The sequence below is a fragment of the Clavelina lepadiformis genome, chromosome 3 (genome assembly GCF_947623445.1).
Source record: "Clavelina lepadiformis chromosome 3, kaClaLepa1.1, whole genome shotgun sequence".
In the NCBI taxonomy this organism is placed as follows: Eukaryota; Metazoa; Chordata; class Ascidiacea; order Aplousobranchia; family Clavelinidae; genus Clavelina; species Clavelina lepadiformis.
Genome location: NC_135242.1, coordinates 7,445,859 through 7,471,585, shown reverse-complemented (window position 1 = coordinate 7,471,585; position 25,727 = coordinate 7,445,859). Strand labels below are relative to the sequence as shown.

General features: G+C 38.2%; 2 protein-coding genes across 3 annotated transcripts; both read right to left on the bottom strand.

The window, feature by feature from the left end:
* Positions 1-214: 214 nt before the first annotated feature.
* Positions 215-16,437, bottom strand: LOC143449355 (chondroitin sulfate synthase 3-like). The gene is made up of 12 exons (XM_076949520.1): positions 15,679-16,437; positions 15,305-15,412; positions 14,990-15,115; positions 14,623-14,739; positions 10,495-10,612; positions 9,568-9,683; positions 6,670-6,852; positions 5,165-5,277; positions 4,969-5,080; positions 4,642-4,803; positions 3,530-3,599; positions 215-2,888 (listed from the first exon to the last, which is right to left on the bottom strand). The coding sequence occupies exons 1-12, from the start codon at positions 16,360-16,362 to the stop codon at positions 1,993-1,995; spliced, it is 2,805 nt and encodes a 934-aa protein (XP_076805635.1). The 5' UTR covers positions 16,363-16,437; the 3' UTR covers positions 215-1,992.
* Positions 16,438-20,738: 4,301 nt separating this feature from the next.
* On the bottom strand, positions 20,739-25,313 carry LOC143449633 (uncharacterized). 2 transcript variants are annotated; one of them, XM_076949902.1, is made up of 5 exons: positions 25,182-25,313; positions 21,777-21,923; positions 21,563-21,675; positions 21,384-21,501; positions 20,739-21,277 (listed from the first exon to the last, which is right to left on the bottom strand). In XM_076949902.1, the coding sequence occupies exons 1-5, from the start codon at positions 25,267-25,269 to the stop codon at positions 20,856-20,858; spliced, it is 888 nt and encodes a 295-aa protein (XP_076806017.1). In that variant the 5' UTR covers positions 25,270-25,313; the 3' UTR covers positions 20,739-20,855. The 2 variants fall into 2 exon arrangements, with proteins under 2 accessions (XP_076806017.1, XP_076806016.1); XM_076949901.1 differs by lacking the exon at positions 25,182-25,313 and adding an exon at positions 22,018-22,147.
* Between the last annotated feature and the right edge of the window lie 414 nt (positions 25,314-25,727).

Sequence of the window (25,727 nt, the reverse complement as noted above, 5' to 3'; positions counted from 1 at the left end):
ACTTGCGGCTCTTCGCAAAAGTGAGTTCATGCAACCGGAAAGTATACGTGTCATGTGCTAGAGAGCCAGATACCTAAAGCAGTGTATCTGACCAGCACCCTGTCATGGTACCGGTCTGCTGATACAACCGACGTGGTTGCGACTGCTGTGGAGAAGAATTTTAGATCTAAGGTAAATCATTTCTTGGCCTGCTTTTCCAACCGACAGAACAACGTTTTTTTTAAACAATCCAATTGTTTTAATGAATAACATTGAATTACGATATCGTGAAAATGATATAAAAGTATACTAATAAATTATCGTTAATTACAGCAGATATCACCAGGAGCAAATTAAACCAGCGGTCAATTAAAAATCAGATAATTTTAGCTTTGAAAAAGCGCGCAATTACTGTCTATAAATGGCTTCCAAACCGAATCACCTTTTCATGAATGCAATGTCCAAAAACGAAAATTTAAAAATATTTTGAATGAAAATAGAATCAGAAATTTAGAAAATTGAAACATCACTTTTAGACTACCGTACGTTTAAACAATGTCTCATAGAGCACCCGATCAACAAGAACCAAGTAACAGTTAAACAGTACGTCAACAAAGCGCAATCCGGCAAAACAGTTCGTAAGAATTTTAACTAGTACGTCTGTTCATCTGTTGGTTTCAAAGGCACCTTAATATCTGCGAAAAGCAATTTTAGTTATTAAGTGTAGAAAAAAAAGTAGACAGTACAGTAACCTTATTTCACAGATACATGAAAAACAACAGCAACATATAATTATAGACAACGTGATTCACACCAGTGGTTCAACACGGCAGGCGCACGTATTAGGGAAAATGATGAACAAGGAAAATCAAATAACACGGATGAACTTACAGATATAAACATCACCAAAACAATCGGGCAAGTAAATCCCAATGGGCTCAATTCGTCTATCGTACCAAAAACGTTGTAATTATACCACTGCACAGTGTGAACTAGTTATCTTTTGCTAACTAACCTACGGTAATACACCGAAAGGGTACGACTGGGCCAAAATTTTAGCCACTTTTCTGAACGGTTAAAGCATTGAAGCGTACAAAGGAATTCCACGGTGAGCAATGAAGCGGAACAGAGTAATGCAAGTCACTGGTATACCCGTACACATAATATCCCAACATACTCGACCACGCGAGAAAAATGATAGGGCAAAAACAGCGCAAACTACAGGGAATTGTATAACGGAGAGCGTTGCATCATGAGATTACAGACAAAAATGATTTATCAAATGCTGGAGTCTTGATGTTGTTGTTACTGTTATCGTTGGTAAAACTGAAAACTGACGAAAATGTTTTTGAACTACATCGACAACAATTGCAAGAATTTATAGAATTATACGTTGTCAGAAAGTTACAAAAATTACGTAGCAAGAAAAAAAATAATACTAAATGCACTTACTAGGCGTTAACAAATAAGGAATCACTTTAAAATTCCGAAATAATTGCATCGAATTTCACAAATATCACTAGTAAAGCCCGTAGGGTCTAGTGAAAAAAGCGTGGTCAGTTAACTCAATAACTGCAAACAGGTACTGGTACTCAGTAACCAACGATTAGGCAAAATACGTATTGCATTGTCTTGCTTGTTTTGAAAGGTTTTTATTGCAGTAACGCACCATCTATGTGGAGAGTGGAGTACTTGTGCAAGTAATCTGATACGTTCGCACACTCGAATAACGACGAACAATCGCGATGTATTTATCCACGACAAAAGATTCAGTTCACACGTTGCGATTGGCAGCACTAGTCGAAAAAAAAAACATAATAATTTACTAAAATGAAAAAGCGCTATACAAAAGGCATGCGCCTCCCCTGAAAAAATGCTAACAATAAATAATAACAGCTTTAGGAAATGACACAAATACCGGTAAAAATTGGTATGAAAAAATAAATACGACGAAATATGACGATTGACATTCTTTTACCGACGTTGTCGGGCTTTTCATCACGTGACGATTCGTCAGCTTCTTGGAATGTTAACAAAAGCGCGATCTGGAACACGCATCAAAGTCAAATGACCTGCATAGATCTTTTCGTACAGCAAATCACGGAATGTTCTAACAGATCTGCTGCTGTTCGCCAGCGACACCGACTCGCTGGCAGACGGATAAATGTCTGATAAACGGCCGCACAATGGCGCTGTTACCGCGTTTCCTTCATCGTCACCAATCACACCACTGTCCCAAAACCCAAATTCCGATTTTACCATTTCGTGCGGAAAAGCCGCGCGACCGGATTTAGAGTCTGGATTTTGGGGGACGAGCGAAGTTGGCCAAGGTTCTAGCCCTACGCTTGGGTACACACGAAAAGGAACGGGTTGGTATAATTGGGACGGTGGGGGTTGCCCTGCTTTTCTCCGTCGTCTTTTATAATCAACGAAGTTATAATTACTGTAATAACTGCTGTACGCGTAGCCTTGGGATGGGACGCCTGTACGAAAAACACAGGACTTTAAAACATCGTGTGTTAAGCTAATATTGACATCTGTCAGGATGACCACAGATCTCTTCAGCTTGATTTTATCTTCTTTTAACTCTTCGTAGGCGTACATGATGCCTTTGGCGTAGGCTTGCTGGAGAGCATCTTTTGCGTTAGAAGCTGCATTTTCCAAGATGACGAATTTCGATCCCGGATAAGTCGCCCTGTACCAGTGGACGATGTCGTTTGACGATGGAGTTTGCGAGCTCAATGCCGGAGTTTTCTCCTCCCCAAATGGGATCACGATAAGATTGGATGAGGGCACATCCGTGCGAAGGAGAAAAGTCGGTTCGAAAAAGGTGCGCATGAAGGACTCAAACTCGGAGGGTCTCGATCTCTTGACCGGGAGAATAATATAAAAATCCACGTCTTGCCACCCTAAAAATTGTCAAAAACTGTTACATTTATCGGTGGTTTGATGTAATTGGTAATATTATAGCTTGGCATGTTTTCAGAAGTATTAATTTACTTATTACCACGAGACTGTTCACGAAATGTCTCAGAACTGTATTGCTTTAAGCGTTATAGAAAGCAGAATAAAACCAGTTCAGCAAAATACTCTTAGTTTCTCTGCAGCGGACATCATTAATTCCAGCAAACATAAAAACCCAGAGTATATTTGGAATCCGAATAGAACTAAGTGACTTCGGGTTGTGCCGCACCGATCATGGATCTTACAGACAGCTTCTAACCGAGCCCTTGATTTTGCATAAAATAAGAAAACCATCGCAAAACCTCTAGCTTTTGGGTTCTATAATTTTCTGCAATGACGATTAAAAAGTTGCGAGAACATTAGTAATTTCATATTAACAAAAAATTTGTGGGTTTTCAAAATTTATCAAGGTGACACGTTTCAATCACGATTTCCTTACTTGCCAAGTACTTAGATTCAGCGTTCACCAAAATCCTTGTTTTACTTATTCGTATAACATTTTCGCAAATCCAATTTTTCAATTTGGCACAACCCTATAAGTGACCATGGCTAAGAACCCATGTTATTAACTTTTCCTTTAACTCACCAGATGATGATTGTCTGATGGCTGACACTTCCAAATCTCCTGCTGGTCTGACCAGGTGAACACGACGCACCTAGAAATTCACATGCGTGGATTATTATTAGTTGTAGGGAAATATGATGTGATACAACATTTTCCTAATATTTGTGCCGAAAAATTTACATTGGGAAAGATTTGAAAACGCTTGGGACTAGCAGAAAAAATACGAATTTAACTATTGACCCAGCACATTGTTTAAAATTCTGACTGTGTAAACCAGGGATGTCCAACCTGCGGCCCGCCTGAGATTTTTGTGCGGCCCGCTAGTCATTTTCACTCCAAAAGTATGTACTTCATGTACCCATTTTTCTTGAAATTTAATAGGTTTTGCGGCCCATTCAATTATTTCAAGTGACAATGCGGCCCACTATAATAAAAGGTTGGACATCCCTGGTGTAGACTATGAACAACATTTTACTTCAATAAACATTCGGATTTAAAAGCTTTGTATGGTCAATACAAGGCTATGTGAGAAAAATTATAGAAACCAGCAACAGCTGAAGACGACCAATTTCGCCGATGCTTTGCCGACAATGGACGTCACAAAGCGATCTGATGATATTATAACATTATTAGTGTTTTATTTCGTGTGTTTTACAGCAAGCGCTGCAGTATATTTTGGCCGTGTCCGGTATACGTAACACACTATTACTTCTGAATTACGTGATTCGTTACCACAGCGTTCAATGCGCGTTCTTAATTGTACAGTCTGGTATTAATAGAACCGAATGAAACTCTATTCAGTGCTCTGAAAACAGTAACTGTTTCGTTGAGAATCAACATAATATATCAATATTGAAAACATTGACAGTTTGGTTTTGGTACTGTGATGCTCAACTAGACTATCAGGAGTTAATGAACGCGCTTAACAATGGAGTCGAACTAACAAACAATCGATCAAGCAATAATTAACAACAATCAAGCCTAACAAGAACACGCTCAGTTAGCACACTGGTGACCCCGACATGACATGAACACGCAATCTAGATCATCAAAAGCGTTTCATTTAAGTTCAACAAATCCATTGATTGAGTCGCGCACAGCTTTTGGCTTCACCTTGAAGTCAATGCACTTGCCTGATTGGTATTTGTGGATTCCTTGCTGGTAAAATAGACGTCTAATAAGTAGTCGGTTCCACGCAGTGGGTCCGATCGAATGTAACCATCACTCAAGTGACTGTACGTGAATTTAGAAGGTAACGACATTCCTACCGCTTCATCAATGCCAGTCTCCCCAATCTGGAAATTTATAGAAACAAAACAACGTTGAAAAATGATCAAAAACTTTGTTGAAAACTATATTTCTAACTGTAGGGAGGTAATTTTAAAATATGTATAGTATACAGAATATTTGCGCGCAATGTAAAATGTCAATTATAAAGCAATTTTCGCAAGAGTAGTAACCTGTTTCAAATCAGCCAATACGTCATTAGTGATGTCACGGGCGACGTGGGATAGCGACAAATCGTAAACAGAATCGATAGCGAATGATTTCCAAGTACACACGTCATCTAACCTAATTATAAATCAAACTTGCATTACGCAATTGGGTCTTTGCTTTAGGAGTTTTTCAGAAGATAAGATTTCTACTTCAATGCACCTGCGGGGCTTAAATGACGCAACGAGTCGTTTTCCTGATGAAAGATGGCGCTGTTCCCCGACCGGAAGTTGACGGTTGGTTTCATCAATATTCTTGTGTAGATGGGTCATTTCCTGAAAAGATCAAAATTAATAGAATTAAGCAATAAAAATATATATAACGTATAAAATCTATTGTGATCCAACAGTACTGCGGTACTTTAAAAGCTGGGGCAGTAAAATTGTGGGTTGGCCGACATAAAACAACGTCATCTAGTTTTACTACCTTATAGAGATCGGCAATAACCAAGTACCATAAATATGTAGTAATATTAAAGGTTATAGGACAACCTTCCATTGTCAACAGCTGCATACGTAGACAATTAAAAACCGTTTCAAGACTGTACAAATATTAGGATAATGATAACATGGCAAGGAATTTAGTAGTTACGTGACAAAAAATGGAAACTATAGGCAGATGCAGCCAATCTTTCCAATAACACCGTAAGGAAGTTCTACTTATTATTGATAACGTGTCGACCACATATTGCGAGTGAGTGTTACGTCTGCTCACATCGAAAAATAACCATTTTCAGTTCGTGACGTAGATCACACCTAGAAGTTAGTTGGTGTGCGGCAAAGCATAAACATTGTTATAACGCCGCAAATTTATAGAAGATAGAACGGTGCTAGAGCAAAATTATTAACTACCTCGGCCAGAAAAGCTATCCCGATATGATTGCAGCAATCCAGCTGATTTCAGTTGCAAATTTTTCTATATAGGTCAAACTGGCGGTTTTCAACAAGCCGTAAAAACTTGCACAAGATCGATACCAGGACTGCCAGACATGTGAAGTAAACATATCACCCTAGATTTGCTTATTTATGTAAACAAAATCCCTTGCGTTTTTGTAAACGACGATTGAATACCATCAACACCATCTATTGAGTTTTAGAATATCGAGTATTGCAATACAAACAAGTCCTGGACAAGCCTTGCAAGCGGGAAGTACAAAGAAAACAACGGTTGTCGCTAAAATTGGCCAGTGCGAAACTAGATTTTATCTTATCAATTCGTGGTTTGGTCTCGCCTTTCTAATCGTTTTGATTTACTCTTGCCTGGATTGTCTCCAAACTAGCACGCTGACCGAAACGTTTTTGACACAGAAACACTTCGATATTGGGCGATAAGCAACTTATATTGCACGACGAGACAGTGGACCTGTAATACGTACTCCCACTGTCGCATGACTAAGTTTTATACACCTATCTTAGATATTGATCCAATTTCAAATCATAACATTTCTTATTCACTGCACTGCACCTGTGACAACAGGTTTTTCCAGATCAATGCTGATGACATCATATCAGCGACAATATAATCAATCGCAAAGAAATTATCAATTAATTAACATTTACAGCTCATACAAATAAAGGTATTCGCGGATTATAACGAAAAAAAAACACCTAAAATGCAAACCAGAAGTAACCTTATCCTAATCTACAAGGGGAATAGCATCTACCTACCTGGACAGTCGAATTAAGCATGAGGCTTGTGTAATGACGATGGACTCGATACATGATGTACGGGAGCTTGAGGTGATGAAGAGTCAGAGCCTTGCTTACGTGCTCGTTCTCTGCCAGGTTGCCAAGGAACGGTTTTTCCTCCCTGTACTCCTCCTGGTACGAGTGATAAAAGAGCTTAAGCGTCTGGAAAAAATGACGACAAAGACATTAGATTCGAAGTATACTAAACTACACAATATCGTCATGCACACCAACCGCAATTTACAAACGGAACTGTCTCTTTAAAATGTAATTACCGGTACTTTATTTGCATTTCTAGTTTGGTAATTTACTACGTGGAATCGCGTATTCACTAACCGCTACCAACGTGGCGGTTATAAACTATTCTATCAGTTGACGTCATCAAGGACAAACAATAAGAGAGTAGGCCAGTAGGGTATTAAGAAAAACTTCAGTCTTATGACTGATTACAAAAGTTAGCAAATATTTGTCGCCATTTCATTGTAAATTGTGAAGAAATACTTCAAGCCGCTGTCACCGGCAAGTTATTTCAAAAGTAGGGTATAACCAGAGATGTTAATTCTTTTAACGATCCCTAACATTAAGCTTCTCGCTGGAGACAAAATTAAAATAAAACTACAGCTAAAAGCAGTCTTTTCACGTTTCTGTTTGAAAGGAGTTATTAAACAAAGTATTTTCAACTGCAAAAAAGCGGTTTAGTAACTTTCAGTAAACAGGAAATATTATTAAGTTAGAGCAAAAAAACATCCACGGGAATGCCTCCCAGCCAAACACAAAACAATAAACACTCAAATTTGCAGAACAGAAACACTGCAGTAATAAACGTTATATACAGGCTGTAACGATTTCACCGCAGTTGGCAACATCCGCTACAGAGGATGGCAAATAACCATAACTTTGATTAATTGGGATCTCACACGTAAGACCTTTGTGTACAACGCTACCACAAAATTTATAGTTGACCATTACACACTCGACAAAAATTCATCCATTGGCTATTTTGGACGTTGTCATATAAGGGTCTACAGTAACTTGAACCACTGACCGTGGTGAGAGGTAACTATGGACAGGTCAATAGAAATAAAATTTTTCATAACGAAATGTCTACCAAATTGTCACGTCAGCGACAGTGCTAACAGGGCAACAAATATTTATTGTGCTGCTAACGAACCCGTTGTTTAAACTACATGTTGACTGCTCGATGCCGCAACGAGTAACAGAATTGAGTATCAGATAGCTAAATAAGAAATATCGCAAAACGCTATGGATGGATGTTTGTGGAGTGCGTAATGGTTAACAGTCCAAAGTAATGATAATCTCTTTTAAGAAACACATCGACTAAAAATATCCGATCGCAGCTATTAATATTTAACGTGAAAGCGTGGTGTCCAAAAGCACAGTCTTCATTTCAATATAAATTTGAAATAACGGCCTCACTTCGTAATTAGATACAGTTGCTCTTGTTCGGCTGTGTTCCAGCAAATAAGATTTAATTCAAAACTGTGACCTTAATATTTCCTTTCCTTTTCCTGCAATTAATCAAACAACAGCTTCTATCGTGATGGAAATTAAAACGCAACCGTCTTGCAATGCGAGATTTGAAAATATATATGTCAGTTTGAAGACACAAAATATGTGCAGGGGCGGTAGATTACAACCATAATGAGCAGCATGCGCGTGGTATGCTAGTTTTGCGTAAAAAACCATGAATAACACACAAAGAGCGTCTAAGGCAGAGAGTTAACGATGTTCGCAGCCTGCAGGCAAATAACCATGGTTCATCGTCGATTCTTTCCGCCAGCCAAGACCATGTGGTGGCATAAGACGTATTGCGAAAGCGATGTTAGAAACACGTTGTTAAGAACAATTAATTATCCATGGTTTACAATATTCGAAATAAATTAAAGTATTGCCTTGTCCCAGTGGATTGCTCACGATGACCAAGCATGGCTTACGAAGGCTAAGTTGAAACCAGTGCTCTGAAAGCCTTTCCAGTAGATAAATGGGCACGGCTGAAGATCACCAAAATACATTATCAAGTAATAAGCATGCTGAAACTAGGCGTAAAAAACCCAAGATTTTGACGATAACGTACTAATGTTGAAAGCAAATTCCGATCGACACACAACCAAGTGGTTTGGTGCCGTCGTCTGAAGTTCTTTGGGCAAACTGCAAGTTAACGTTGCACCAAATCTTATTTGGATTGTATAGTTCTTCAGTTTGCATAGTTCGAAGGCAATAAAACTTTTCATTTCAGCTTAAGTATTTGCTTGCTGAAATGACAACTGGTCCACCGAACATAAAAGCGGTGGTAAAATCTCTTTTTCATGTACGTATATATCCAAAGATTTGGATAATACAGAAATAGGAGATCACCCTTCTCCTATAAAATGTTACGTGCGCTCATTATACGGCCTTTTTAGAGTCCCACACAATTTTTTGTTTTTCTGCGGACGAACTGAAACTGTGATGCGGTCCAACAATGATGGAACATACAGTTTATACGTGACGCAAAGGAATGCAGTTTTTTCTAACAATGGAACAGGAAGGGCAAAAACAACGGTGCACGTCGGTTAATGGAAGTTTGTATAATTCAGAGGACAGTGATAACTTATGACTCTTTTAACAGACGACAAGACACATTCCAAAAATGTGTTGAAAAGAAATATTATAATTATAAGGAAAATCACCTCATTCTAATCATAGGTTCAATATTTCTCTTGGTCAGTTTTTGTCTGAAAAATTCGAGTTTGAAAAAGCAGTTTCACAACCGCTGATGAAAAGCACATAAACGCAAAATGACTTCCATGCCTCAAGCAATTATTTCAGTCATAGTTATCATAAACTATCATGTCAGCTATCATACACATAACTTACTTCCCAGGCGTGGGTGCACTCAATATGCAGATGGTTGGTAACGCAACGACCAATCTCTACATCCTCTTCACGAGATACAACCTCCTCCATGCAGCTGTCCAAGTGTGGACATAAAGCTGAAAAAGCGAAAGTAATCAACTGGTAAATACGTAATGCCGGTTTTCAGGCTTAGAAATACTGGCGGTGTGAGTAAAGTAGAAATTTAAAACGGCGGCGGTAAACTAAATGGGTAGTAAATCGTGTTTCTTTTCTGCAAATTTGCCAATGTTAGCAAATATAACCACCACACATATCAATTGATTAATGCTGATAAATCGTGGTTTTTGTAAACGCAGCATTGACAGTGATAAAGATCTATAATAAAATCACGACCAATAAAATAAACAAAACTTTGAAAAAAATTAATACCACGCGGTCGCTCATGGATACAAAATGTTCAATAGAAGATTGTATTTATCATTTAAATAAATCAATGAGTAAAAAATCCCCTTAGGTAAAATCATTCTCTCGGCTAGATCTTGCCAAGCGGGTGATAAATAACCACGTGGCGCAAAACGGCGGCATAAAGCAACAAAGAACTGCGTTAGGTTCCTTTCTGAAATAAATTTAAAATTAGAAACACCAGGGATATGGCCCATGCGTATCTTGTGAATGTACATGTAAAACGTAATTAAAGAGTTCCTTATATATATATCAATGACTTTGTCGCAGCTACTGACGTGAATTATCACTTATCAGTAACATCACATACACAACAATAAAAAATGCAAAAATTGACCGAGAAATATCACAAAGAACTTTGACCGCTTATGCTGAATCGCGACAAGTCCAGATTCGGGTCATTTCATTGCCCAGGTTACTGTACTTCAACAAATACTGTGGAGCAAGCAGCTTGCATTTTTTTGTATCTCAATCGTAGAATCCTACCTTTAAGAGCTCTGCGATTGAATATGACGCCCGGTCCTCCCATGCAGAAGTTGTGTCCTTTCAGTCCTAGCTTGTCACGAACTTCAGGCACTCCGTGACCAGGCTGGCCCATGTAGATCTATGAGTTGAAGACAGAGTCAAAAATGTATAAAATAATTAAAATAAAAAAGTTAGATGTTATTGTAAACGTAGGTTCGCGTTTTCACCAATCAAATTTAAATAATCTTGTTTAAATATGCGACAATGAAGCTGACACAAAATCAAACAAAACAAAAATCATTTCATTTGCTTTTAACCAGAAAGTGAAATCGAAGGGACAATGAAACCATTACGCTATAAACCGTAAACTGTCACGAAAGCAAGCCATGCAGTTCTTCGAATGAATGTCAATTCAAGCGCGAGACAATGGAAATCGATGCGTTAGACATAATAGACATGACTATCACGTTGTACACAAGCTAATGTGTTGTTTCGAATGAAATTTCGAGATGAAAAACAAAACTTGACGAATTCGTCGGCGAAAAAGCTTCGTAAAATAAAATTAAACATTTTAAGGCAAAGCTTATTAAAAGTACGAAGATAACTGGTAACCATGAATTCGTATTTCCCTTTTAGTGAATTCTTTGTCATTGAACAGGTCAAACACGTCAGTAACATTCCACACCCGGCCTCACCCAAGACACAAATAAAACTAAAGCGATGGCTTTCTGTGGATAGTGGCAACATTCCAAGGCACACGTAGATAACGTTAGCAACGATCTGGTATAAAAGTTAAAATGTTTTTCTGTTGATATTGTCGTAAAAACGCTTAATATTTGCACAATTGAACAACTCTAGAATCTTTTCCCAGTTATCGATGCGGTGTAAAGGTCAACTACTGACCATAAAAAAGCAAAGTAACTAACTCGATAAAACATATTTGCTTTAATGAAATTGTAACGCTCTCTACGTTTAGTTACCATATGGAACCGACAAATGTGACCACGGGACACAGATGCTGAGGTTTTCATTGAATTTAAAAATCATTTGGTGGACATAATCTTGAAGAATTGCTCATTTAAAAGCAAAATTAAAGAATTCAAAACGGTGTATGCAGAATACCAACAATAAAAAGAAAGAAAATTAGTGACCACGTATAAACTAGGCAGTATATTTGAATACAACGAGCGAAAATGTTGATGAAGACTGTCCAATGACCACTTATTAATAAACGGAAGTGCCACTTGCAGTAATTCCAAGCAGGACATGTGGCCTCGCTAAGCAAACATTTCGTTGACCATAAAACTTAGTTGCTGAGCAGTAGGGTAATAATAATAGTCATTAAACGGCAAGATGAAAGCAACTGGGGCTTCGCTATAACCACAACAATAAATACAAAATACCATGGCCAAGTCATAATAATGATGACGTTGGTTTACGGAAGATACCTGAAATTTTTTTTTGTGAACTGAAAGCTTTTTCTTAAAGTAGATTTTTTTTTCATATGAAACGCGTAACCCTATTGCCAATACAAACAAATTCTTTCTCTCGAAAGAGCTGCAGTGAAACGGAATACTTAGTTAAACTAATACACCATATCAACATACAGCTTTTGTGCCGATAAATTTGACTATAGTTGTTATGCCTTGTTGTTATAGTCGCTATGTCATCATGGTTATGGCTTGGTATCGCTGTAACGGCAAACTGTAATTTACAGAGACAACATTTCTGTTACAATCAAACATTCCTTAATCTTTATCATTAAGATATTTCGTGCTTTTTATCCTGATTCTTCAACATCCAACACGGGCGGGTTCATGTATTATCAACGAATGGAGCTAAAAAAGCGACGAAAAAAGCATTTTCAATATTTGCGATAGGATTTGGTTAAATAAAATCTCTGCAATTTTTCTTCCCTAATTTGTCACTTGCAAAGAGCCAACTGACCAAATGGAGAAGTGGACGAAGACGATCAATCAAATCAAACCTTGCGCTGCCAAGTTAATGTTTAAAAGTTCCCATTTTGCATTACCAAGACGATTTTTTATGACCGAATAAACGATGATTAACAGTTTAGTAAATATCTCATCTCGTGATCGCACGTACGTCAAAAGTTAACAATCTACACCACGCCGACAAAAACGTTTTAAAGGTATACAACTGGTTCTCCTTCGACAAACAATTGACTTCCAGAAGAACATGGAATGCGAACACAGTGAATAATTACAACACAATGCGCAATTAACAAATGTTTTGCACCGGTTGTATCATGGTATGTTATTAACTTATTATAATTTTTATTCTCGGAGTGATGAAAGTCTTTGCTTGACCTAACTCGGCGATGACTCCTCATTGCTAGAGGTCCAGTTGCCCGCGCTGTGAAGTATTCAAATGGATAAGATATTGTTATTAGGCATTAAACAATAAAAAAGTACTACAATTGTCTAAAATGGGATAGCCGTTCCTTCGTGCTATTACGCGAATATAAACGATTACAAAGGAAGTTTACAACCAATTACTTTGTCACGATCAAAGGTTATTTGCATACCTATTATCATCTATAATAAGTATGCAAATATAACGTGTTAAAAGCTTTAAAACGGCGAAAAACACAATAGCGCAATAACTGTTGTGATTGCGATGTGGAGTCTATCCACGCTACTATCAAAAACAAAATGAAAGATGAAACACAGCGAGACCGTTTTCATCTTTTGTTGGATTTTATTTTGAAGAACAACGTCGTTAAATGCAAACTTTACAGCAGACAGCAAGCGCAAAGAGAAGGCTTTGTCGATTTGACACTTGTGGCGACACTTTCAGCTATGAAAGGGACTCGAAATGAGGTGGAGAGATATGTGAATAGTACCAATAATCTCGCTATACATATCCTCAAAAACCTTTTATTCGAGTCATTATTGTGAATAGACCACCTCGAAACCCGATTCTGGAGAGATAAAACTTGGATTTGTTTCAAATCCCACCAGTCTTTAGCACGACTGAACAAACATCGGTTTACAAACCAAACCAGAACGCATTTTATAAGCAAAAGAAAATCGCAAAGTTGACCTTAATTGTGACGTAGATGAAGGCTCGTGTGATATCATACGTAATCACAGACAACATTCGCAAAATCATAAATTTAACAGTTCCTAATATATAACAAGTACGTATCTGTTAAAGTAGCAGCCAATAGCTTGATAGGTGACGGCCTATAGTCCAACCACCACAACCAGTACGGTACCGGTTTGACGGGTAGCTTGTGCAGTCCAAAGGATATCGGAATTTCAAGGGCGCAAATGACTAGGCTACTTGATCTTTTTATATTTAAAACAATCATAATTTATTCAATTAATATGCTTCACGTTGCTAATTTCTTCACAAGACGCCTAACTGATCATTGGCATAACTACCTAACCACGAATTATTTTTCAAAAATATTTTACGAGGATGTTCAGTTAATAGTGTTCTTCCATAAAAGATCAACTTGGTTTTGGACTTGCACTCACTGTAAGTGAAAATTATGCCATGGTAATGAGTGATTTCTGTAAGTGAATTACGTATTATTAAGATGCATTAAGCGCTACATAACATTGTACTGCAGCCAGTTAAAGCGAAACTTTTTCTTGGAATGTCTTGCATAAAACGTTCAAACAAATGAATGAGTCACTAAAATTCACAATCACATTGCATACGGAACAAGCCAAAACGTTCATGACTTCGGGACAACTTGGCACAATTAAACCCGTCTACAACAATAAAGCTGGGACATATGGGGGGAGAACATGGCTCTGATTTCTGTTGACGTAGTTTATCATTCATCTTGCGGTCGGTACAAGTATGAAAACGGAAATAGCGGTCTTTGAAGAAGTTCAAGTCAAACTGATTTAAGTTCAGCTTGACAAGGTTCCCACGCGAAAGTGTCAAGATTTCAAGTTGGTTCCTATTCCATGGTTATAACCTTAACTTGTTCAAGTATGGGATGCGTTTTGCGCAAAGCCTATTGCGAACTTAATCTTCTTATTTGATCTTAACGCAAATATAAACAGCTGTAAAGTAAATAAATTTTCCTAATTACAACATTAGTACATTACTAGGGGAATTCACATCATACTGTACATGCAAGAATTAATTCGGACTGAAGCAGCTTACCATTCGGTCGCCGTCAATTCGAGAAAGGAATTTCTTAAGCATTTGCACACGTATATACACGTCATCGTCAGCACGGATAAACCATTCAAAATCGTTGATGTGGTTTGAACACATAGACTGCGAACAACAAAAAACGTCTCCAACTGACTCTTGGTTTGGCCAGTTTTTTTTTGACCAAAATTGTTAAATATAGCCTACTCAGTAAGCGTTGTTTTCTCGTGCATTGGTTGGTACCAATGGATACGAAAACTAGTTTACCATTATACGCAAACTGACGGAAATTCCCAACAAACTATAACGAAGTGGTCAAAGAAGAAAAACAACTTAACTTCAAACAAGACAACACCTTCGCTTAAGTCACAGTTACCTTGAGCATTTCGAATGCTTTCTTTTGTGGCGGGTACTCGGTGTCGCTCGCTTTATCTAAATTGACAACGGGAATACCGTATTTTTCCCGGCTGCCGTGCTGTGTGAAGAATTCCACCTTGTCCACCTATATAAGGTTAATTGAAAAAACTGCAACCTTTGCTTAGTTAATCATATCCACAAAACATACCGCAAAGTGACATCACATTAGCCAAGCCAATACATGTTAAACATCCCTCATTTGGGAATCCAATTTAACGGAGTCATTTGCACACAATATGCCATAATAGCTGCAATTAAAGTAAACATCGATCACCTGATTTCCCCAAGTATTGTTAACAGCGAGCGACCGAGTACCTAAAAATTTTTCGGCCGTAATTACGCCAACGTAAATACGTGTCTTCAAACGTGTTTCGTGTTCAAGCTGTTAAAAAATGAGTGTTCGTTAAAACGCTTAAAAACGATTTTAAGGAAGGTTTCCAGCATATCCCTGCAAACTTTTGTAGCCTACCGATATTTAACACACTTCTCGTACGGGAAAAAGTTTTATCCGACATTATTATAAGTTGCTGAACGGTTTATAAGGTCAGAAAAGTCAAATGTCAACAGACAATTCCTGCGCCAAAACAAAGCAATTAAAAAGGTGAAGTGCGTTCAACTGCACATAAAACATCTTTAAGGCAAACTCACCGAAGTTTGGCGCACGTAGTTAGGGAATAATTCTTGCAATAATTCTTGGTTGGATAGTTCAGGTTTATCTATATTTGAGTTTTTTCTCGTTATGTCTGGAGAAAAGCGTACGAAATTAGCTTCCTGCTTGGCCACAATACGATTTGACACGTCCGCAGTCCAAGTTGAGGTACTGTAAAGTACGCGCTGCTGAAACATTACAGCCGTTATGGTAACGCCAACGAGAATTCCCCATATAAACGGAATGATAACTTGGCGCTGACGTCTGTAAATGCGGGCAGCGATGCTTTTAATGCACTCTTTGTTTAGTCTATTGCATTGAACAGATGCAGTGTACGTGTTCCTGTTGCAACATGGGCCTTTCATACTTCGCGCAACGTCAAAGCCAAGGGAGGTATAAAGTGGTTTGGGCCAAGATATGTTACTGCTTCGTTGTTTCCGTTGCACGTCGGCCAACTGCACCGACTCCAAGTCTGTATAGGTTTCTGTTGGATTTGTGATATACCCAGTAGCATAGGATGAGTCGATGGCTGCTTGTCCATAGAGGCTGCTTTCTGCTGAAAATTGAAACACTTTGTCTTCGGATTGGAAAGAACTTTGCATAGAAAATTCTGATTCATTGTCAATGGCTGCAGGCGCTGGTGATTTAAACAAGCCCACATCTTGTCCGTCCAGACTGGACATACTTTGGAAACCAACCAATGAAATTCCGATATTACTTAAGCCTTTTAGATTTTATACCAACATTTAAACCTAGCTTAGGCTGCAAAATATACATGTAGGTTACTGAACAATCACAATTTCAACAACAAAAGTAACTTTTGAAAAAACCAAAAAAGTTTTTATTCACAATAACCCTAACACTGTTAACCATTAGCAACACAAATACCATAACTTTTACTTATTATACTTTGAGAAAAAGGGTTTTTACAAATACGCAAAGCAAAAGTGGTTGAAGAACTAAAGATGCTAAATTCTACTAAACTTAAAAACTTGTAAAACAATACACTATTATAAACTATAAGTTATATACACTTGCATTCATTTTTAAGGCAGCAAACAAACCGTTATTAAGCATAGTTTCATCGTTCTCGTCATGGAAAGTCTACATGATCTGTAGTCGATACAAGAATGCATAGCCAGCAATCTTTAGTAAATCATTAAAATACAAATTTACCTTACAATTACAGGGTGTTTCAAAAGTCTCTAATGGCTTTGTATTGTTTGGTGAAAACTCAATTGAGACATGAGTTGGATGACATTCAAGCGGTAAACTTTTCCTAAGCAGAGTGTTGGTGGTACATCTACCACAGTCACTTAACCGCATTTACAGGCGTAGGAGATACCACTCAAACTCTTACACATGTTACGTTAATGCTTCGCTGACGATGTACCATGACATAATATCGAACGAGTCCAGCATGTAGCATTAAAAATTGTCCGGAATAAAAATTGGGCAACATTTTCTGGATATTTTTTCTCTATCGAGTAAAGAAATTCATATGTTAGTCACACTAATAGTGAAACCTTTGCTATCCGATGCCCAAAGTGTTTGCCCAATTGACCCCAATTTTTGGCATGATGGCACACACTGAAGTTTTAACTTTTTGCTTATTTGTTATAAATTGGAATTCAAACAAACTGCTTTTCTTTCTATAATTATTACAAATCAGGGTGAAGAAAAAAATATCAGCTGGCATGCTGATGAATCTCAGCTCAGCAGTAGCTGAGTGTACCCAAGCATTTTTGCACAACCACACAACTCATAGTAGAAAGTGTTGCATTTGCATGCACGACATTCATAAACACACACGCCAAATATTTTACTCATCACAACGATTTATAATAAATATACAACAAAAAACTGGTTGTTTGATCACCAGATTATAATGAATAGATAAAGAATTGAGACTTAAGTTGACGCCTTCATGCCAAAAATTATTTGTTTGCATGAAAGATTTCACATTAAAAACTGATCTACTTTCCAGCCAGGATGCATTCCATGTCAGTTGCATCAAAGATCTTTGGTGTGATCTACGGCCAAGCAGCATAAACTTGGTGTGGCGTTGGCCTGGTACGGAGACAATTCACGTCTTGGTGCAACCATGGCGACTTTGCTCTTCTGTATTTGTCTTGTATAGACAAAAAATAGGACAGTATCTCTTTGCTTTTTTTAAAAAAAATAGCCATTGACATAACATCTTTGGTGTATTCGTAAAGCACACCAAACAGACCTTCTGCGTAAGAATTGCATGGAATTCACTCCAGCTTTCCAAATTCCAGTTGGGCGCACTGCTTATTTTTGGTTATTTGGCAGATGTAAGATATTGCTGAAAACGTTCATACTCTGCAGTCTGGCACTAAGGTATGCAACTAGCAGTGAATACCCTTAACTGTTTTTAGTGGATGCCCTTGGGCATCCTGGCTCTATAAAAATTGGTGCGCCTTGAAAAACTTGGATGCCCAACCCTGGCAAACTAAGCTTAATCTGCAAACAGACGCAATCAACCAAGCAGTTTTTTGGTCTAAAATTTCATAAAAGCTTTGCTCTTTTTTCTCCATTGGTCTGGCCACAATCGCCTGAGCCATTTATTGAAAAAATATCTCTTCATGTTGTGTGCATAGCATAGTCTGGCACAGGTCACACCTTAAACAATTGCATTATCCAGACATCAGTCAAATTGGCAACCTCATTGTGCAGTGAAGACCAATCATTAAAAATACAAGGAGTGTCCAGTGGGCATCTATTTAGCTCATTGTTGGATGCTCAATTTAAAAATTTGTTGACATGACACTAAGACAACCACTACAATCCACTGAAGTATATTGATTGATGCATGCTGGTAATGCCAATTTTCCCTACTGTATAATATACCTGACCATAAAGAATGGCAGTTTTCTACAGAAAATCGTGTGTGAAAAATTGCAAATTTCAGCGAGATGGCGCACTGAAGGCTCAATTCTCTGTTTATTTATAATAAAATGACATTCAAACAACCAGCCTGACTGGAAAGTATGACAGTTTTTGATTAGAAATCGCATGTCAAAAAATGCAAATTTTGACATCATGTCATGCACTGAAACCAAAATTTTTTGTTTATTTATTCTAAAATAGCGTTCAAATAATCACCTTTTCTGTTCATTATAAATTTGCATGAAGATAAAAAATTCGTTGTGCACGTTGATAAATTTTGTGCTTGTACCTGCCGCCCTTTCAACTATGGACAACCAGCTTTTCTTTGTTTCTTAAACATAAATTGGCGTGAAGATAAAAAAGTTTGGCCTTAGGACATTGATGAACATTGTGCACACCCGAGATTTCTTTCGCAAAACAGCATTGCACACCAGGTTACAGCGTTGTCTCTAAAAGGAGACGCTCATTTTTTCTCTGATTTTCACTGCAAAATCAGTGTTTAAAAGCAATGTCTTTAAAAAAAAAAAAATAGAAAACACCTATTACTTCCAGATTTCTATTGTAAAGCACCGCATCCTTGCCTGCGCAAATGCTTTGTGCCACGAGTCGAAGTGCACACCAGTTGCTTTCTTGCACACTCGAGATATTGGCAAAAACTTACATATGCCATACTCTGCAGTCCGGAGTATATAAAGCCTAGTAGGCTATAACGAGGTGGTAACTTCTCAACATCCCTTCGGTCCTCTTGCCTCCAGTATATAGGCCTAGTACAGTTCATTTCAATACTCTCTGGGGTCTAGTATACCAGTGCACAACCTCAAGACGATGCCTTTTTATACCAAACCCCAGCAACTGAACTTGTGACGTCTTCTATGGTTGTGCAGTAAACACACTCTCTGCCTTTTAAGACTTTAAAACAATAAACTAACTTCCATACATGATACATCAATAGCACTAGGCCTAATAGTAACGTAGGTTAACACAGGAAAAGCTATTTTTTAATGCTGCACGCTACATTACAGCAATACAGCCCTACACTATAGGCTATAATACCTCCAAACTGTCTGATATATGCTGCCTAACCACAGCAACAAACCAAACCACAGCCATCGCAGCGTTTGGATTTACGCTTGACATGCGTCATAGATATCTTACTGTAAATGTGTCAGTTTTAACGAAATTTATAAGCAAGAGACAAGTCCAAAAACAAGTTGTCCTTAAATGAAAGAGTTACAATCAGTAAACGTACTGGTGAAAAGATTTTTAATATTAACTTAATAGGAATGTTGGAAATAAACATCTAGTATTGAGAAAAAGTTTGACGTGTTCCAAACAAAGTGCTTACGGCAAATTCTGATAATTTCCTGGCCAAGCACCATTTCAAATGAATAACTTTTGAGCAAGGCAGAAACTGACCCAATCTACCTGTTGTGATCATTAAAAGTTCAACAATATTCAAGTTTGTTGAAGTTCGATTGTCATAAAGCATCCATTATTCGATTTCGATTTTCTCCTTCCACGTGGCCTTCTAATATAAGCCTAAAGAGAAAATCGAAAGACGTCATATTCTGTCAGGTAGCTACATTTGTGAACATTTACCGTTATACAGACTCTATAAAGTACTGATTTCTGGCGAAAACAACATAGTTATGGCAAATATTTCACAACAGTTAGACAACGATTAGCAGCTTGATTCTACATATCGGTAGTCTATCTTCACGCAATAATCTAAACGCAATAATCTGTTAGACATGCGGCGATCTCTGGTTGTGAGATCACGTCTTTACGTCAATAAACTCCGCATGATTTGACTTCTGGAAGCTACGTTTCCTTTTCTGCCAACGTTTGTTAGTTCGGAATGCTGTACAAGACATTCTCTGTTAGCACAAGCATTTGCGAGCAACGCGACGAGAAATCCTAAAACGTTGAAAGGGATAACGCCATGGGGGCATGACTGTGTGGAGCTAAACGCTAGAGTCTATTCCCTTTTGTTGTTGTCGATGTAGAAACGGCGGTTGATGGGAGGTGTATGTGGTCTAGGTTAAAGAAAGAACCCTTAAACCTAGTGAAGGCAGTTGTCGCTGAAGTGGGTATATGGCTAAAACGTTTTTTTAGTAACGGCTGCAATGTCTATGGAAAAAGTATGTACAGGCAGGATACATGTATTTCACGGGGTCATATTCAAAAACCACAAAATTAAAGAAACGAAAAAAACATCGGCATGCTTTGCTTGGATGGGAAGTAAGCCGAATACCGATACAAATTAAACTTCGTTGTTTCTAATTTCTAATACTGCTTGAAATCTTATGCACTTCTTTGTGTCCGGCTTTTTGTGGCATTTTCTTATAAATTTTTTGGGGAGTTGTCCTGCAATATGAGCGAGAAATGGGATGCATTTCTTGAGATCCGGCTTCTTTTTACAGGAAGAAGGCATATAATCCGACGGAAAAGCGCTCAAATGAATTTGAAGCACAGACTTGTACTTCCGGCATTTCTTCTTGTTTGGCTTCTTCACGCAACGACGAACCATGTTCTTAGGCAACTCTTCAGAAAGCAGGCGCCAAAATATGCCGCAACCACTTTTGCTAGGATTTTTCCTGCATTTGCGCAACATCTTTTTGGAAACAGTGGTTGTTTCCAATGTAGTAGTGGTCGTAGATACAGTGGTTGTTTGGAATTCCCCAACTGAAAAAAAAGGTTCGAAAACATAAGACATACGACAAGGCATATAAACTTGGAAAGCAAGCGTTTCCTTATATGCCCAAAAGGTAAGCGAGGGTCGTTTAACAACCTTGAGAGCAATTTAGCTCGTCAGAACCGTCGTTGCAGTCTTTATAGTTGTCGCATACATCTGCTTTGTCTAAACAGCGCAATGGATCGTCCACGCAAGCAAACTCTGGGCAATCGTCCTAAACAGAATTAAACATTATAAAAAACACCCATTAAGAACCAAAGGGCTAAACAACTTACATAGCAGTAATCTTCATCGGATCCGTCCAGGCAATCGTTGGTTCCATCACACAGTTGGTAATCGTAAACGCAGTGGGACGAAGAAGTACATTTGAATTCGCATTCTCGTTCACCTGTAACAGGTTGTTAAACGTACTGCTGGAAATGAAAACGTTAACGATACAGTGCAGACTAAACATCCAGGTAGAAGCCCATAGCATCTGGGCACGCTTACCGCAGTTCCTATCACTTTCATCAGATCCGTCCAAGCAATCGATCTGATTGTCGCAAAGATATTTCGAACTGATCGTGTTATGCTGGTCGTCGCAAGTCCATTTCGTCTCGGATTTGCCTTTAACATCTGTTTTCAATGCATTTTCGCCTGCGAACAGTGAAAAACGTTACATGTATGGTACAACAGCTAAAGCACTTTAAATATTTTTCTGCTTTCTTTCAGCAAGTAAATTACTTCTTACCATGGCCATAAGCATTAATCGTAGAGCACAGAATAGCAGAAACAAAAGCAAAAACAAAAAAGGTGGTCGCACAACGAAGAAGTAACATAATTGCTCCGTAGGCTACACACTGCGCACCACACAAAATGTCGTGCAGCTGATTGGATCTGTTGGCTATTTATTGGCTTCGCATCAGTCACATTCCAGACAATTTGCAGGAAAATCAAACACAAAGCCGCTTACGCGTACTGAATAGTAATTATTGTTAAAGCGCTTTTGGCCGTCATAGCTTTGAGCCAACGGGCTTCCAACATTCTTACGGTCAATACAGTCCAACAGATCATATCTTGCACAGGCGTGCATTGAGAATCATATCCCAACTCGTACATCATATGTTCTAGTTCAAAACGAAATACTGCACATTTCGTTTGCAGGCTACCTCTTGCTTGGTAATATTCCGAGCGCTTTTGCTCATATATTACATCTTCTGCTTTGTTGGCATTTTCAATGTGACGATATCGCTATGTTGTCACTATACACCCAAAGAAATGAAAGTAGGCTAACTGAGAGGTCCAACAGAATGCAAGTCGGAGAAGGTTAATATATTTTATTACGTAAGCCACATAATTAAAAAACATATCACAAGTTAGATTAGAAAAACTGTTAAAATCATTGTGGCATTTTGACCCTTACTCCACAAAAAGCACTTTGCACGAAACATCGGCCTACTTTGTATAGAAAAATAAAATGATACAGTCGATAAATGGCAACCCTCACTTCACCAAATATAGTCATGGCATTTTTGCAACTCGTAGTGGTGTGATATTGGGAAGGCTGACGTTGTAAATTTTGTCACGATTATAGAACATGTCAATGTTTAATTGCTTTATTGTTGGAACGTTCGTTAAACAGCTATGTTCATTTGCGTTTTTATGTAACCGAAAAATACTTTATAGCAGTTTTCCACATTTGGATAAAAGGAAGCTTTTGTGCTGCATTTGGTAAAAGGAAGCCGAACGTGCTGCCTCAGATGCAGAAACTTTTTCACATTTGGACAAATCTCTAACAGCGTAAGTCGTAATTTATCTAGCAATTTCATCCTTTTTATTAAGTTGGTTTATCAAAGTAGACATTTTCCTTGATTAAATCGTTTTTAATTTAAATTTTATTATATATGGAACCCAATAAATTAATGACTCGTATTTGGAATCGTGAAAGGGTGTTTATACGTTATGCAAAAGTAGGATTTAGTGCAAAAGTCATTTTTTCATCAGAAAATTTACACATACTGTATCACTAAAAACAGTTTAAAATCAATGTAGAGCTTGTAAAAGCTAACCTACTATTCATAATAGATCTTAGGCTAATTCATGTTACACACTCTATAGACTTGTTATAACTCAGATAGGTAGTTAGCTGTGGTATTGCAAAAATTGCGACAAACGGTCTTAGAAGTAAGGCTTTATTTGTACGACAGAATAACTGTTAAGATCGCGAGAAAATCTTTCAATGAGTTATACTACTCTTACAAATTTGCCGTCTGTCACACTAAGCACTTTGAGCAACAAAAGCATTCGTTATTCGGTTTCGATTTTCGCCCTCCGCGTGGCCTTCTAACGGTAGCCTAAATAGAACTTGGAAATATGTCATACTCTGTTGAGAAGCTACATTTGTGAACATTTACCGTTATACAGACTCTATAAAGTACTTGTTTCTGGCTAACACATAGTTATGGCAAATATTTCACAACAGTTAGACAACGATTAGCAGCTTGATTCTACATTTCGGTAGTCTATGTTCACCGCAAATATTGCGTTAGCGTTATGCGCGGTCTGCTTATTAAATGGTAAACGCAATAATCTGTTAGACTTGCGACGATCTCTGGTTGTGAGATCACGTCTTTACGTCAATAAATTCCGCTTGATTTGACTTCTGGAAGCCACGTGTCCTTTTCTGCCAGCACAAATGTAGAAAAACAATATGATCAAACAAATTGTGAGTCCTGAAATACTGTATAAGATATTCTCTGTCAACACAAGCATTTAAATGGCACGGCCAAGGGAAATTATGTGAACAATGCGCCGAGAAGTCCCAACATTTGAAATGGATAACCCCATGGGGGCATGACTGTGTGGAGCTAAACACCCTAGAGGCCTAGACTATTCCCTTTCGTTGTTGTCGATATAGTCTAAGTTGATGAAAGAACGTTTAAGGTACTGAAGGCAGTTGCCGCTAGGGTTAACATGTTTTTTTATTTATCGTCTCAATACCAATTAATACAATGGACATGGAAAAACCATGTACCCGCAAAATACGTGTATTTCACGGTGTCACGTTCAAAAATCACAAAAGAAACGAAAAAAAAACATCGGCATGCCTTGCTTGGACGGGAAGTACGCCGAATACCGATACAAATTAAACTTGGTTGTTTCTAATTTCTAGTTTCTTAGAAATTTTTTGGAGAGTTGTCCCTCGAATGTAGTAGTGGTCGTAGTTACAGTGGTTGTTTGGATTTCCTTAACTGAAAAAAAAGGTTCGAAAACGTAAGACATACGACAAGGCATATAAACTTGGAAAGCAAGCGTTTCCTTATATGCCCAAAAGGTAAGCGAGGGTCGTTAACCTTGTGTGCAATTTAACTCGTCAGAACCGTCGTTGCAGTCTTCATAGTTGTCGCATACATCAGCTTTGTTTAAACAGCGCAATGGATCGTCCACGCAAGCAAACTCTGGGCAATCGACCTAAAAAGAATTAAAACATTATAAAAAACACCCATTAAGAACCAAAGGGCTAAACAACTTACATGGCAGTAATCTTCATCGGACCCGTCCAGGCAATCGTTGGTTCCATCACACAGCTGGTAATAGTAAACGCAGTGGGACGAAGAAGTACATTTGAATTCGCATTCTCGTTCACCTGTAACAGGTTGTTAAACGTACTGCTGGAAATTAAAACGTTAACAATACAGTGCAGACTAAACATCCGATATTTCGAACTGATCGTGTTATACTGGTCGTCGCAAATCCATTTCCTCTCGGATTTGCCTTTAATATTTGTTTTCAAAGCGTTTTCGCATGAGTAAAAAAGTAAGAGTAAAAGAGCAAAAAACGTTACATGTATGGTACAACAGCTAAAGCACTTTAAATATTTTTCTGCTTTCTTTCAGCAAGTAAATTACATCTTACCATAGTCATAAGCATTAATCGTAGAGCACAGAATAGCAGAAACAAAAGCAAAGACAAAAGCGGTGGTCGCACAACGAAGAAGTAACATAGTTGCTCCGTAGGCTACACACTGCGCACCACACAAAATGTCGTGCAGCTGATGGGATCTGTTGGCTATTTATTGGCTTCGCATCAGTCACATTCCAGACAATTTGCAGGAAAATCAAACACAAAGCCGCTTACGCGTGCTAAATAGCAATTATTGTTAAAGCGCTTTTGGCCGTCATAGCTTTGAGTCAACGGGCTTCCAACATTCTTACGGCCAATACAGTCCACCAAGACATTTCTTGCACAGGCGTGCATTGAGAATCATATCCCAACTCGTACATCATATGTCCTATGGCGCTATCCCTTCCAGTATTTCAGGACTAACAAACGTTTTAGTTTGCAGTTTTATCATATTGTTTGTCTGCAATTGTGCTGGCAGAAAAGGACACGTAGCTTCCCGAACTCATTTCATGCGGAGTTTATTGACGTAAAGACGTGATCTCACAACCAGAGATCGCC

Bases quoted from the DNA above. Each gene is read 5' to 3' on its own strand.
- LOC143449355 (XM_076949520.1), bottom strand. From the start codon at position 16,362: ATGTCCAGTCTGGACGGACAAGATGTGGGCTTGTTTAAATCACCAGCG. The intron at 5,278-6,669 runs GTAGGTAGATGC...TGATCTTTTCAG, and splicing joins TGCTTAATTCGACTGTCCAG to GAAATGACCCATCTACACAA. The intron at 5,081-5,164 runs GTGCATTGAAGT...ATTTATAATTAG, and splicing joins GCGTCATTTAAGCCCCGCAG to GTTAGATGACGTGTGTACTT.
- LOC143449633 (XM_076949902.1), bottom strand. From the start codon at position 25,269: ATGTTACTTCTTCGTTGTGCGACCACCGCTTTTGTCTTTGCTTTTGTT. The intron at 21,924-25,181 runs GTAAGATGTAAT...CACTGTTCGCAG, and splicing joins GATTAATGCTTATGACTATG to GCGAAAATGCATTGAAAACA. The intron at 21,502-21,562 runs GTAAGTTGTTTA...AATTCTGTTTAG, and splicing joins CCGATGAAGATTACTGCTAT to GACGATTGCCCAGAGTTTGC.